Raw genomic sequence first — 15,308 nt, forward strand, 5'->3', positions numbered from 1 at the left:
AATGTGAAGGACCAGTGGCATCTACATCTACAGAACGCGAAAAACCAGTGACATCTATATCTCCAGAACGTGAAGAACCAGTGGCATCTACATCTGTAGAACTTGATGAACCTGTGACATCTACATCTGCAGAACGTGAAGAATCAATGGCATATTCGTCTACAGAATGTGAAGGACCAGTGGCATCTACATCTAAAGAACGTGAAGAACCAGTGGCATCTACATCTACAGAAAGTGAAGAACCAGTGGCATCTACATCTACAGAAAGTGAAGAACCAGTGGCATCTACGTCTACAGAACGTGAAGGACCAGTGGCATCTGCGTCTACAGAATGTGAAGAACCAGTGGCATCTGCGTCTACAGAAAGTGACGAACCAGTGGCTTCTACATCTACAGAATGTGAAGAAGCAGTGGCATCTAAATCTACAGAACATGAAGAACCAGTGGCATCTACATCTGTAGAACGTGATGAACCAGTGGCGTCTACATCTACAGAACGTGAAGAACCAGTGGCATCTTCATCTACATAACGTGAAGAACCAGTGGCATATACATCTGCAGAACGTGAAAAACCAGTGGCATCTAAATCTACAGAACGTGAAGAACCAGTGGCATCTTCGTCTACAGAACGTGAAGGACCAGTGGCATCTACATCTGCAGAATGTGAAGAACCAGTGGCATCTACATCTTTCGAACGTGACGAACCAGTGGCATCTACATCTACAGAATGTGAAGGACCAGTGGCATCTACATCTCCAGAACGTGAAGAACCAGTGGCATCTACATCTGTAACCAGTGACATCTACATCTGCAGAACGTGAAGAAGCAATGGCATATTCGTCTCCAGAATGTGAAGGACCAGTGGCATCTACATCTACAGAACGTGAAGAACCAGTGGCATCTACATCTACAGAAAGTGAAGAACCAGTGGCATCTACATCAACAGAAAGTGAAGAACCAGTGGCATCTACATCTACAGAACGTGAAGAACCAGTGACATCTACAACTACAGAATGTGAAGAACAGTGGCATCTGCGTCTACAGAACGTGAAGAACCAGTGGCATCTACATCTACAGAACGTGAAGGACCAGTGGCATCTACATCTACAGAACGTGAAGGACCAGTGGCATCTACATCTACAGAACGTGAAGGACCAGTGGCATCTACATCTACAGAGCGTGAAGAACCAGTGGCATCTACATCTGGAGAACGTGAAGGACCAGTGGCATCTACATCTACAGAACGTGAAGGACCAGTGGCATCTACATCTACAGAACGTGGAGGACCAGTTTCATCTACATCTGTCAGAGTGCCGAGCGTCGAAGCGAGCGTCCGCGCCCCCAGCCTGCCCTCCGCTCACCAGCTTTATGTCCCCGTGGACGATGCCCCAGGACTTGGCATAGGCGAGGAAGCGGAGGATGCCCCTGGTGTAGGCCCTCGCGATGTCCTCGTCGATGTGCCCCTGCCCCATGTCTCTGAGCAGCCAATGGAGGTTCGTGCTGTGACGGGGAGACAGAGGCGTCAGCGATGCCCCTCTCTGTGGGTCTCTGTGGGTGGTGGTGTGGTGGTGGTGAGTGGGTGGTGATGGTGGTAGTGGTGATGGTGAGTGGTGGTGATGGTAGGTGAGTGAGTGGTGGTGGTAGTGGTGAGTGAGTGAGTGAGTGGTGGTGAGTGAGTAGGTGGTGGTGGTGGTGATGGTGGTGATGGTGGTAGTAGTGATGGTGAGTGAGTGGTGGTGCTGGTGGTAGTGGTGATGGTGAATGAGTGAGTGAGTGGTGGTGGTGTTGGTGGTAGTGGTGATGGTGAGTGAGTGAGTGGTGGTGCTGGTGGTAGTGGTGATGGTGAGTGAGTGAGTCGTGGTGGTAGCGGTGATGATGGTGGTAGTCGTGATGGTAAGTGAGTGGTGGTGATGGCGGTAGTGGTGATGGTGAGTGAGTGAGTGAGTGGTGCTGGTGCTGGTGCTGTTCGTACCTCAACAGCTCCATGACAAGGCATTTATGTCCTCGGAAGGAGAAAGTCTCCAGGACTCTGGCAACGTTGAAGTCCACGTCGCTACGGTGGCTCTGCAGCTCCATGGACATCTGCATCTCCCTCAGCTGGTTCTCCTCTTGCATGGAGCTGCGCGCGAGTGAGCGAGTGCACAGAGAGAGACACAGAGACAGAGAGACAGAGAGTTTAGACATAACGTAGAGGAGGGATGGTGGTGATGGTGGGGAAGGGTGGTGGTGGTGTGGGGGTGGTCGTGGTAGTAGTCGTGATGGTGGTGGTAGTGTGGGGGTGGTGGTGGTGGTAGTGTGATGGTGATGGTGGTGGTAGTGTGATGGTGATGATGGTGGTGGTGGTGGTAGTGTGATGGTGGTCCGGCAAAACAACCCCCTACCTCCGTGCGGTGCCGGACGGGCAACTCTGTCGTGGAGAGTGCTGTGGGGAGAGGTCCAATTTTGATTGGCTCCTCCCCTCATGGCATATGTGTCCACCACAGGGGCTAAACGGGGGCTCTGGATGGGTGCGAGGGGCTGGTAACCCCTCCACCTTCAATTAATTACCACTAAACCACGAGTTAAACTGAAATATGTAACTAATAAGCTTGTGCCGGAGGCCCCGGGGGGCCAGGCATCTATGACGTCTCCTGGCCAAACCCCAATTGGCGGAGCCAGGAGATTGAATATCTACCCTCGGGGCTCCTCCAGAAACAACGAAAAGTCATTACGGGTGGCCACGTGGAATGTTCGAACGCTCACTGCGGAGGAGAGGCTGCCACTCCTCTGTCGGGAGCTGGACCGGTACCGCCTGGATCTCTGTGGCATTCAGGAGGTCCGGTGGACCGGCTCTGGCTCCTGCCACCATGAGGGGTGGACAGTCCTCTACTCGGGGCAGCAGACTGCCAAACAACAGGGTGTGGCTCTTCTTTTGAACAAAAGAATGAAGGGGCGTGGGAGCGTGGCGGTGAGGTGTGGGAAGCTGTAAGTCCCAGGCTACTTTGGGCTCGCCTTCCCATCAACCGGAGGCGAGGAATGGTGGTCGTCGTTACTTATGCCCCCATTGAAGATGAACATCCGTGGAGGGATGCAGGCAAAGCCGATGAGTCAGATGCCTTCTATGACCTCCTGTCGCAGGTGCTGGCTAAAGTGGCCCCTCGGGATAGAGTCATCATGCTGGGTGAATTCAATGCCCGAGTTGGTCATGATACTGGCACCTGGTCTGGAGTGATTGGAGGGCAGGGGCCAGATCAGCTCAATAACAACGGTAGGAGGCTGCTAGATTGTTGTGCAGCCCATGGGCTTGTAATTACCAACACGCTGTTCCGGCATCGGCGCATCCACACAACATCATGGATGCATGCCGGGTCCAAGCAAGAACATCTGCTGGACTACATAGTGACGGACAAGCGGATGCGAGCCCATGTCCTTGACACCAGGACCTACCGTGGAGCTGATCTGCCCCCTGACCATCGACTAGTCATCTGTAAGATGCGCCTGCCATTCTTCCACTCCGATGGTGGGTATTCACCCAGGACCCCATTCCAACCTAAAGTGGCCTGGTCTCAGTTATCTGATGAAAGTTGCAAGCGAGAATTTCATCATCGCTTGCGGCTGGGATTGGCATCGTCCCTGACTCCTCCTGATGTCGAGGATAAATGGGCGAGGTTTAGGACTGTGACTCATGCAGCTGCAATGGCTGCTTTGGGTACGCGGTCCAGACCTCCCCAGAGACCCTGGCCGACAGAGGAGGTGTTCAGGATGGTTGAGAAAAAGCGACAGGCCCACTGTCATCGGCTACAGAATCCCACGTCAGAGAATGAGGAGGCTTACCGCAGCCTTCACTCGGAGGTTCGGAGAGCCGTGAGGCGCTGCAAGGATGGGTGGTGGTCGCGGGTTGCTGAGGAGATGGAGTCTGCCTCAGTGGCCCGTGATCACAAATCTCTATTTAACTCCATCAAAAAAGTAATCTGCAGCGCCACACCTATTACCATCATTAGGGGAAAAAACGGTGACCCAATCTCCAACCCCCAGGAACAGGTTTGCAGATTTGCTGAGCATTTCTGTGAGGTCCTGGGGGAGGGAAAATCCCTCAGCCAGGAAAACATTGTGGCACAAAGTGAGGATGACCCTGCTGAGACTGCGGTGCCTCAAATATTGGAAGAAGTCACCCCCTGTGAGTGGCTGGCTGAGGTGCCATCTGTTGAGGAAGTACTGAAGGCAATCCGAAGTCTGAGACGAGGAAAGGCAGCGGGCAGAGATGATCTCCCAAGCGAAATGCTGAGGGAGGGCGGCGTTTGTGCACAGACTGCCCTATATGACATCATAACAACAGTCTGGACCACTGGACGGGTTCTGCAGGATTGGAAGGATGCCCTGGTGGTCCCCCTTTTTAAGAAGGGGGACCGCACAGACTGTAACAACTACAGGGGCATCTCACTCCTCAGTGTGCCGGGAAAGGTCCTGGCAAGGATTATTCAACATCGCCTTGCCAGGCACGCTGAGGAGAGGCTTGCGGAGTCCCAATGTGGTTTCAGGAAAGGGCGGTCCTGCACAGATGCCATATTTTCTGTCCGTCTGCTACAGCAGAGGTGTAGGGAATTCCAACAAGACCTACATCTCTGCTTTATTGACCTGGTCAAGGCCTATGATACCATCAGTAGGCCTGGGCTCTGGGTTGTTCTTCGTGCTTTTGGAGTACCTGACGCTCTGCTCACGATCATTAAGGACCTTCATGATGGTGAGCGGGCCCGGGTAAAACTACGTGGCCGGGAGTCAGAGCCATTCCCTGTTAACCTTGGGGTGCGACAGGGATGTCCTCTGGCTCCCCCATTATTTAACATCTATTTTGACCACGTAGTTCGTGAAGCCTGCAATAGCTGTACCGGGGGAATCTCCATATAGTACAGATATAATGGGAGGCTGATCGACGCCTGGGTGCGGTCAAGGGATGGCTCCCTATAGCTCAACCACGTTATGTATGCTGATGATTTGGTAATAGCTGCTCATTCAGAGGAGGAGTTGGAGACGCTGCTGCTGAGACAGGAGCGTGCCACTAAGAGGTGGGGCCTTACCATCAGCCCCACCAAAACTAGCACCTGCCTGGGTATTTTGTGCCATCGGACACTCCACCCCCACAACTCTCAATCGGTGATGGGGCAGTTGTGGAGAGAGTGGAGAGTTTCCCATACCTGGGCAGTGTGCTTATGACTGGCTCCAGTTTAACAGCAGAGGTCTCTCTCCGAATCAGTCGAGCGGCAATATATTTTCATCGGTTGCGTAACGCTGTGAGGAAGCTACCTGGTCTGTCGCTCCGCACTAAGCTTCAGGTCTTCTCAGCCACGGTCATTCCCTCCCTTCTCTATGCTTGCGAAACGTGGAACCCCTAATGGAACATCTTCGCCGGTTAGAAACATTTAGGCTGACCTGCCTACGATCCATCCTGGGTTTAACCAGACTGGATTGTGTGAGGAGCTCACAAATCCTTGAAAGATCTGGGCAAGGTCCCATCGGTGAGCTCCTCCGGCGGGGAAGGCTGCGATGGCTGGGTCATGCCGAAACAGCTTTTGTTCGGCCGGATTGAGGGGGCTAGGCGGGCGCGGCACGGGCTAGAGAAGAGATGGAGTGATGTGGTACAGGAGGACGTGGAGCTGAGTGGACTTGCCAATGACTGGTACCAGCGGTGTCAAGATCGGCCTCTGTGGAGGAGGCTCGTGAAGGACGCTACTGGGCAGTTGGAGGTAGTCGCCCTCCAACAACAACGGAGGGCGGAGGAGCGACACTCAGAATAACGAGCGGAGTGCCGGGTGGCTAAAGCACAGCAGGTTGGCACAGTAGGGGGCAAAGGTGGTGCATCAGCCAGTCATCTCAGTCAGTCCACCCGTGGCACCTGGGTCTGCCCCGTGACCTCCTGCCAGCGGGCGTTCGACACTTCACGTGGCCTCAGGGTGCACATAGCCTGGCACAAGCGTCGTGGTGACGTCACCGCCACTTAGTGGCGAATGGCGGTTGTTGTTGTTGTGATGGTGGTGGTGGTAGTGTGATGGTGGTAGTGTGGTGGTGGTAGTGAGAGAGGGGTGGTGGCAGTGGTCGTGATGGTGGTGGTAGTGTGATGGTGGTGGTGGTAGTGTGATGGTGGTGGTGATGGTGGTGGCAGTGGTCGTGATGGTGGTGGTAGCGAGAGAGGGGTGGTGGTAGTGTGATGGTGGTGATGGTGGTGGCAGTGGTGGTGGTGATGGGGGTGGCAGTGGTCGTGATGGTGGTGGGTGCTCGAGCGAGTCAAGTAAAGGATGTTTCAGCCATAGTTTGTTATTGTTGTCACTGTGAGTGTTAGCTCACAGTGACAACAGCAGTCCCATAGTTGGCCCATTGTTGTTGTTGACATCGTTGTTGTTGTTGTTGTTGGTGCTGCTGCTGCTGCTGTTGACTGCACCGCTGCACCAGGGCCCACTCACTTGGAGGGCGAGGCGAGGATCTTGAGCGCCACCATTGTCCGAGTCTTGTGGTCCAGACACTGCACCACCACGCCCTGTCCGCCATGCCCAATCGTCTCGTTCAGCTCGAAGCGGTAGTAGAAGTGCTCGTTCTGGACCTTGCAGGGGTCACGAGGGAGGTCACGCGGAGTGGTCAGGGTGAAGGTCAAAGTGGGGTCACGGGGAGGTCACGGAAAGCATCAGGGTGAAGGTCAAATTGGGGGTCTGTGTGTGTCTGTGTGTGTGGGGAGTGGTGGTGCAGCGGTTAGCGTTACGCTGCGTTATCAACCTGGCGACCCGGGGTTCGATTCCCACTCACGGCCAACACCAACAGTGACGATTATCTGAACCGGTCCCGGGCCTCCCCTAGGTCGACTCAGCCTCAAATGAGTAGCTGGTGCGGTGTGTAAACATCGCCACTGGGGAGACAAAGGCGGTCGGGCGTGGTGCTGGCCACCCACCCCCTCGTGTAACGTTCTGGCCTTCATAGGTGCTCGCTAACAGCACTTGCCCCTACAGTCTGTGAAGGCTATATAGGGGATCTTTGTCTTTGTCTTGTGTGTGAGTCTCACAGGGATGTAGTTGTGTGTGTGTCTGTGTGTGTCGGTGTGTGTCTGTGTCTGTGTGTGTCTGTGTGTGTCTGTGTGTGTGTCTGTGTGTGTGTGTCTGTGTGTGTGTGTCTGTGTCTGTGTGTGTCTGTGTGTGTCTGTGTCTGTGTGTATGTGTCTGTGTGTGTCTGTGTGTGTCTGTGTTTGTGTGTGTGGCTGTGTGAGTGTCTGTATGTGTCTGTGTGTCTGTGTGTATGTGTGTGTCTGTGTGTCTCTGTGTGTGTGTGTCTGTGTGTGTCTGTGTGTGCGTGTGTGTCTGTGTGTCTGTGTGTGTGAGTCTCACAAGGATGTAGTTGTGTGTGTCTGTGTGTGTGTGTCTGTGTATGTGTGTGTCTGTGTGTGTGTGACTGTGTGTGTGAGTCTCACAAGGATGTAGTTGTTATCGTCGTCGTCATATCCTCCATTGGCCACGCCCCCTCGGCTTTCCTCCTCCCCCTCGTCCAAAGTAAAAAACCAAACCGCGTCCATGGCGGCGAGCTCCAGCTTCTGGCGCTTCGTCAGGGAAGTCTTGAAGATACGCTGGATCGCTGCACACGTGACAACAACAACAACATCAGCCACAACAACTGAAGCTATCAACTTGTTTTGTATACACAAACCGCGCTATGCCCCCCCCCCCCCAAAGTGGCTTGTGTCATCATCATCGTCGTCATCATCACCGTCGTCATCATCGTCATCATCATCATCGTTATCATCACGTGGCAGACAAATGCTCTAAACGCATTTTTCTACAGACTCAAAGAGACCCACAGAGACTCATTGAGACCCACAGAGACCCACAGAGACTCATAGAGACCCACAGAGAGCCACAGAGACCCACTGACACCCACAGAGACTCACAGAGACTCACCAGAGACCTTTACTAATGCAGAGGAGTCAAATGGAAACGTGTCGTCAGGTGTGCCGTCCGGCGCGATGGCGTCACGAAACGTGACGTCATGCGCGCCGGGCGGCTCCATGACGTCACGTCTCCCCTTGGTATAAAAAGGGGAACCCCGTGACGTAGGCGGGGTCGTTGCTGGAGCCAGGGCTCGGAGTAGGGTGGAACGGGGGGAGCCAGGGGCAAGAGGGTAGGAGTAGGGGATAGCACAGCGTACAGGGCTGGAGGTGACCGCGCTCCTCGGTCGGCCGGGTTGGCTGAACCCACGGTCGGACGCAGAGGAGGCAGCACGGGGCAGCCGGCTGTGACGGGGGGGCTAGTGGGACGTAGCCCGAGACCCCTGGGGAAGTTGTTACACCCTCGTGTACTGTAATAAGCTTCGAGTAAACTTACGGCGAAAGCCCCTAAACCTCCGAGTCGTCGGGAACCCTTCAACGCTAATGTAGACCCACGTGGCGGTACAGGTTGCATCTACGAAAGTTAAACTTCTTTTTGGGTCTGGGTGTCTCTGTGGGTCTCTGTGTGTCTACGGGTGTATCTGTGTGTCTCTGTGTGTCTATGAGTGTCTATGGGTGTATGTGGGTGTCTATGAGTGTCTCTGTGTGTCTATGGGTGTCTCTGTCTATGGTTGTCAGTGTATGTCTATGGGTGTCTCTGTGTATCTATGGGTGTCTCTGTGAGTATCTCCCCGCTCAACATTTAGAGGAATCAACATCACCACGCTTGTATCCAAGTGTTATTTGGCTGCTGCTATGCATTTCCACGCGACAGCGACAATGATGATGACGACGATGATGATGATGACGACGATGATGACGGCGATGATGATGACGACGATGATGATGACGATGATATCAGCCCACTTGGTTGAGCTGCTTTGATCTGAGCTGCCATCATTCTTAGACTTTGATGATTCTCCTGCTCCTCTCTCGTTCTTACCTTTGGGTGATTTGGGGCGGATTAACGTGGAGCTGGCGGTCAGCGCACTCCACCTGGTGATAGGCGGAGGCTGCCTCCCGCTCGGTCCAGCTTGCCTCGTCTACACGCACACAAATTCATACATACATACACAACAACAACCGCCATTCGCCACTAAGTGGCGGTGACGTCACCACGACGCTTGTGCCAGGCTATGTGCACCGTGAGGCCACGTGAAGTGTCGAACGCCCGCTGGCAGGAGGTCACGGGGCAGACCCAGGTGCCACGGGTCGACTGACTGAGATGACTGGCTGATGCACCACCTGTGCCCCCTACTGTGTTAACCTGCTGTGCTTTAGCCACCCGGCGCTCCGCTCGTTGGTCTGAGCGTCGCTCCTCCGTCCTCCGTTGTTGTTGGAGGGCGACTGCCTCCAACTGCCCAGTAGCATCCTTCACGAGCCTCCTCCACAGAGGCCGATCTTGACACCGCTGGTACCAGTCATCGGCAAGTCCACTCAGCTCCACGTCCTCCTGTACCACATCACTCCATCTCTTCTCTAGCCCGTGCCGCGCCCGCTTAGCCCCCTCAATCCGGCCAAACAAAGGCTGTTTCGGCATGCGGTGGCTGGGCATGCGGGCTACATGACCCAGCCATCGCAGCCTTGCCTGCCGAAGGAGCTCACTGATGGGACCCTGCCCAGATCTTTCAAGGATTTGTGAGCTCCTCCCACAATCCAGTCTGGTTAAACCCAGGATGGATCGTAGGCAGGCCAGTCTAAATGTTTCTAACCAGCGAAGATGTTCCATTAGGGGGGTCCACGTTTCGCAAGCGTAGAGAAGGGAGAGAATGACCGTGGCCGAGAAGACCTGAAGCTTAGTGCGGAGCGACAGACCAGGTAGCTTCCACACAGCGTTACGCAACCGATGAAAAGATATTGCCGCTCGACTGATTCGGAGTGAGACCTCTGCTGTTAAACTGGAGCCAGTCATAAGCACACTGCCCAGGTATGCGAAACTCTCCACTCTCTCCACAACTGCCCCATCACCGATTGGGAGTTGTGGGGGTGGAGTGTCCGATAGTACAAAATACCCAGGCAGGTGCTTAGTTTTGGTGGGGCTGATGGTAAGGCCCCACCTCTTAGTGGCACGCTCCAGTCTCAGCAGCAGCGTCTCCAACTCCTCCTCTGACTGAGCAGCTATTACCAAATCATCAGCATACATAACGTGGTTGAGTAATAGGGAGCCATCCCTTGACCGCACCCGGGCATCGATTAGCCTCCCATTATATCTGTACCATATGGAGATTCCCCCGGTACAGCTATTGAAGGCTTCACGAACTACGTGGTCAAAATAGATGTTAAATAATGTGGGAGCCAGAGGACATTCCTGTCGCACCCCAAGGTGTACAGGGAATGGCTCTGACTCCCGGCCACGTAGTTTTACCCGGGCCCGCTCACCATCATGAAGGTCCTTAATGATCGTGAGCAGATGGTCAGGTACTCCAAAAGCACGAAGAACAACCCAGAGCCCAGGCCTACTGATGGTATCATAGGCCTTGACCAGGTCAATAAAGCAGAGATGTAGGTCTTGTTGGAATTCCCTACACCTCTGCTGTAGCAGACGGACAGAAAATATGGCATCTGTGCAGGACCGCCCTTTCCTGAAACCGCATTGGGGCTCCGCAAGCCTCTCCTCAGCGTGCCTGGCAAGGCGATGTTGAATAATCCTTGCCAGGACCTTTCCCGGCACACTGAGGAGTGAGATGCCCCTGTAGTTGTTACAGTCTGTGCGGTCCCCCTTCTTGAAAATGGGGACCACCAGGGCATACACACACACATACACACACAGATACACATATACACACATATATACACATACACGCATACACACACATTCATACATACTTACACACACATACACACATACACATTCATACACACACACATATACACAGACATACACACATACATACACACATACATACACATTCCTACACACATACACATTCATAGATACATATATACACACACATACACACATACACACACATACATACACATTCATACACACACACACATACACATTCATACATACATATATACACACACATACATATATATGTATATATGTATACATATATGGGTGGTGTTTGTAAGTGTGAGTGGTGTTCACAGGTGTGGGTGGTGTTTGTAAGTGTGGGTGGTGTTTGTAAGTGTGGGTGGTGTTTGTAAGTGAGGGTGGTGTTTGTAATAGTGGATGGTGTTTGTAAGTGTGAGTGGTGTTTGTAAGTGAGGGTGGTGTTCGTAAGTGAGGGTGGTGTTTGTAAGTGAGGGTGGTGTTCGTAAGTGAGGGTGGTGTTTGTAAGTGAGGGTGGTGTTTGTAATAGTGGATGGTGTTTGTAAGTGAGGGTGGTGTTCGTAAGTGAGGGTGGTGTTCGTAAGTGAGGGTGGTGTTTGTAAGTGTGGATGGTGTTTGTAAGTGAGGGTGGTGTTTGTAAGTGAGGGTGGTGTTCGTAAGTGAGGGTGGTGTTTGTAAGTGAGGGTGGTGTTTGTAAGTGAGGGTGGTGTTGTAAGTGTGGGTGGTGTTCGTAAGTGTGGGTGGTGTTTGTAAGTGAGGGTGGTGTTTGTAAGTGTGGGTGGTGTTTGTAAATGTGGGTGGTGTTTGTAAGTGTGGGTGGTGTTTGTAAGTGAGGGTGGTGTTTGTAAGTGAGGGTGGTATTTGTAAGTGTGGGTGGTGTTTGTAAGTGAGGGTGGTCTATGTAAGTGAGGGTGGTGTTTGTAAGTGTGGGTGGTGTTTGTAAGTCTGAGTGGTGTTTGTAAGTGTGGGTGGTGTTTGTAAGTGAGGGTGGTGTTTGTAAGTGTGAGTGGTGTTTGTAAGTGTGGATGGTGTTTGTAAGTGTGGGTGGTGTTTGTAAGTGAGGGTGGTGTTCGTAAGTGAGGGTGGTGTTTGTAAGTGAGGGTGGTGTTTGTAAGTGTAGGTGGTGTTTGTAAGTTAGGGTGGTGTTCATATGTTGAGTGGAGGGGGCCACGCCTACCTGCATGGCGTTGCTGTGCTCCGTAAATCTCTCGGCGTCTCTGCGTGGAGAGTGGAGAGTGGGGAGAGTCAGGCAGATTTCAGTAGAGGGCGATTGCACCGCTACCACGTGGACTCACATTGTTAGCACGGACTCACGCACCACAAACCCACATCCTCACCACGAACCCACCAACCCTCACCAAGAACCCACATCCTCACCACGAACCCTCACAACTCACCACAAACCCACATCTACACCACGAACCCTCACAACTCACCACAAACCCACATCCTCACCACGAACCCTCACAACTCACCACAAACCCACACCTACACCACGAACCCTCACAACTCGCCACAAACCCACATCCTCACCACGAACCCACACAACTCACCACAAACCCACATCCTCACCACGAACCCACACAACTCACCACAAACCCACATCCTCACCACTAACCCACACATCAAACCAAGAACCCACATCCTCACCACGAACCCACACAACTCACCACGAACCCACATCCTCACCACGAACCCACACAACTCACCACGAACCCACACAACTCACCACAAACCCACATCATCACCACGAATCCACACAACTCACCACGAACCCACATCCTCACCACGGACTCTCACAACTCACCATGAATCCTCACCACGGACACCCACACTCACCAATAAGCCACAATAAGGACCCACACAACTCACCACGAACCAACACTCTCACCAAGAACCCACACAACTCACCACGGATCCACAACACGGACCCACACAACTCACCACAGACCCAGACAACTCACCACAGACCCACAACACTGATCCACACAACTCACCACGTCAATGGCTTCAGCAGAAGGTGCTCAGCGATTAGGATGATGAAGAATCTGAAGATGTCGACGCTAAAGACGAAAAAGCAGCCGCCTCCTTCACGTCCGTCTCGAACTGTGACGAGCCACGTGGCCGCGTGACGTCACCGATGACGTTCAGTGCGAGGGAAGTGACCACGCCCACGCCAAGCCACGCCCACGCGGAGCCACGCCCCTGCCGAATGACGTGAATAACGCGGCCACGCCCCCGGCAGCCGGGCGCCCCCAAATCTACAGCTTCTACTTCCGCTTCCGGGTCGGGACGAGTGGAGGAGGTGGCGGGAAAATCTGAACCCTGTCTGGGCCTCCTCAAGGTCGACTCAGCCTGAAGGTGCCCACACGGGGCTCTGTGTGGTGAGTCTGTGGGTCTCTGTGTGGTGAGTCTGTGAGTCTCTGTGTGGTGAGTCTGTGAGTCTCTGTGTGGTGAGTCTGTGGGTCTCTGTGTGGTGAGTCTGTGGGTCTCTGTGTGGTGAGTCTGTGGGTCTCTGTGTGGTGAGTCTGTGGGTCTCTGTGTGATGAGTCTGTGGGTCTCTGTGTTGTGAGTCTGTGGGTCTCTGTGTGGTGAGTCTGTGGGTCTCTGTGTGGTGAGTCTGTGGGTCTCTGTGTGGTGAGTCTGTGGGTCTCTGTGGTGAGTCTGTGGGTCTCTGTGTGGTGAGTCTGTGGGTGTCTGTGTGGTGAGTCTTTGGGTCTCTGTGTGGTGAGTCTGTGGGTCTCTGTGTGGTGAGTCTGTGGGTCTCTGTGTGGTGAGTCTGTGGGTCTCTGTGTGGTGAGTCTGTGGGTCTCTGTGTGGTGAGTCTGTGGGTCTCTGTGTGGTGAATATGTGGGTCTCTGTGTGGTGAGTCTGTGGGTCTCTGTGTGGTGAGTCTATGGGTCTCTGCGTGGTGAGTCTGTGGGTCTCTGCGTGGTGAGTCTGTGTATCACTGTGTGATGAGTCTGTGGGTATCTGTGTGGTGAGTCTGTGGGTTTCTGTGTGGTGAGTCTATGGGTCTTTGTGTGATGAGTCTGTGGGTCTCTATGCGGTGAGTCTGTGGGTGTCTGTGTGGTGAGTCTGTGGGTCTCTGTGCGGTGAGTCTGTGGGTCTCTGTGTGGTGAGTCTGTGGGTCTCTGTGTGGTGAGTCTATGTGTCTCTGTGTGATGAGTCTGTGGGTCTCTGTGTGGTGAGTCTATGGGTCTCTTTGTGATGAGTCTATGTGTCTCTGTGTGATGAGTCTGTGGGTCTCTGTGTGGTGAGACAGTGGGTCTCCGTGTGGTAAGTCTGTGGGTCTCTGTGTGGTGAGTCTATGGGTCTCTTTGTAATGAGTCTATGTGTTTCTGTGTGATGAGTCTGTGGGTCTCTGTGTGGTGAGTCTATGGGTCTCTGTGTGATGAGTCTGTGTCTCTGTGTGATGAGTCTGTGGGTCTCTGTGTGGTAAGTCTGTGGGTCTCTGTGTGGTGAGTCTGTGGGTTTCTGTGGTGAGTCAGTGGGTCTCCGTGTGGTGAGTCTGTGGGTCTCTGTGTGGTGATTCTATGGATCTCTGTGTGGTGAGTCTGTGGGTGTCTGTGTGGTGAGTCTGTCGGTCTCTGTGTGGTGAGTCTGTTGGTGTCTGTGTGTGGTGAGTCTGTGGGTCTCTGTGCGGTGAGTCTCTGGGTGTTTGTGGTGAGTCTATGGGTCTCTGTGTGGTGAGTCTGTGTGTCTCTGTGTGATGAGTCTGTGGGTCTCTGTGTGATGAGTCTGTGGGTCTCTGGTGAGTCAGTGGGTCTCTGTGTGGTGAGTCTATGGGTCTCTTTGTGATGAGTCTATGTGTCTCTGTGTGATGAGTCTGTGGGTCTCTGTGTGGTGAGTCTGTGGGTCTCTGTGTGGTGAGTCTGTGGGTCTCTGTGTGGTGAGTCTGTGGGTCTCTGTGTGGTGAGTCTGTGGGTCTCTGTGTGGTGAGTCTGTGGGTCTCTGTGTGGTGAGTCTGTGGGTCTCTGTGTGGTGAGACTGTGGGTCTCTGTGTGGTGAGTCTGTGGGTCTCTGTGTGGTGAGTCTGTGGGTCTCTGTGGTGAGTCAGTGGGTCTCTGTGTGGTGAGTCTGTGGGTCTCTGTGTGGTAAGTCTGTGGGTGTCTGTGTGTGGTGAGTCTGTGGGTCTCTGTGTGGTGAGTCTGTGGGTCTCTGTGTGGTGAGTCTGTGGGTGTCTGTGTGTGGTGAGTCTGTGGGTCTCTGTGCGGTGAGTCTCTGGGTGTTTGTGGTGAGTCTATGGGTCTCTGTGTGGTGAGTCTGTGGGTATCTGTGTGGTGAGTCTGTGGGTCTCTGTGTGGTGAGTCTGTGTGTCTCTGTGTGATGAGTCTGTGGGTCTCTGTGTGATGAGTCTGTGGGTCTCTGTGTGGTGAGTCTGTGGGTCTCTGTGTGGTGAGTCTATGGGTCTCTGTGTGGTGAGTCTGTGGGTCTTTGTGTGGTGAGTCTGTGGGTCTCTGTGTGGTTAGTCTGTGGGTCTCTGTGTGGTGAGTCTGTGTGTCTCTGTGTGATGAGTCTATGGGTCTATGTGTGGTGAGTCTGTGTGTATCTGTGTGGTGAGTCTGTGAGTCTCTGTGTGGTGAGTCTGTG

The 15,308-nt window shown here is 53.5% G+C and overlaps 1 protein-coding gene across 1 annotated transcript in view; it reads right to left on the reverse strand.

The window, feature by feature from the left end:
• LOC142929218 (dual specificity tyrosine-phosphorylation-regulated kinase 2-like) overlaps window positions 1-13,020 on the reverse strand; it is a 118,331-nt gene extending 105,311 nt beyond the window's left edge. Inside the window, exons 1-7 of the mRNA XM_076069974.1 lie at window positions 12,713-13,020; window positions 11,893-11,932; window positions 8,880-8,979; window positions 7,427-7,587; window positions 6,435-6,571; window positions 1,973-2,119; window positions 1,362-1,500 (exon numbers count right to left, since the gene is read on the reverse strand). Coding sequence (XP_075926089.1) covers window positions 1,362-1,500; window positions 1,973-2,119; window positions 6,435-6,571; window positions 7,427-7,587; window positions 8,880-8,979; window positions 11,893-11,898 — 690 coding nt within the window. The 5' untranslated portion in view covers window positions 11,899-11,932; window positions 12,713-13,020. The remainder of the gene's footprint in view (window positions 1-1,361; window positions 1,501-1,972; window positions 2,120-6,434; window positions 6,572-7,426; window positions 7,588-8,879; window positions 8,980-11,892; window positions 11,933-12,712) is intronic.
• Between the last annotated feature and the right edge of the window lie 2,288 nt (window positions 13,021-15,308).

Source organism: Petromyzon marinus, chromosome 27, assembly GCF_048934315.1.
Source record: "Petromyzon marinus isolate PM22_M1 ecotype Great Lakes invasive population chromosome 27, UKy_Petmar_22M1.pri1.0, whole genome shotgun sequence".
In the NCBI taxonomy this organism is placed as follows: Eukaryota; Metazoa; Chordata; class Hyperoartia; order Petromyzontiformes; family Petromyzontidae; genus Petromyzon; species Petromyzon marinus.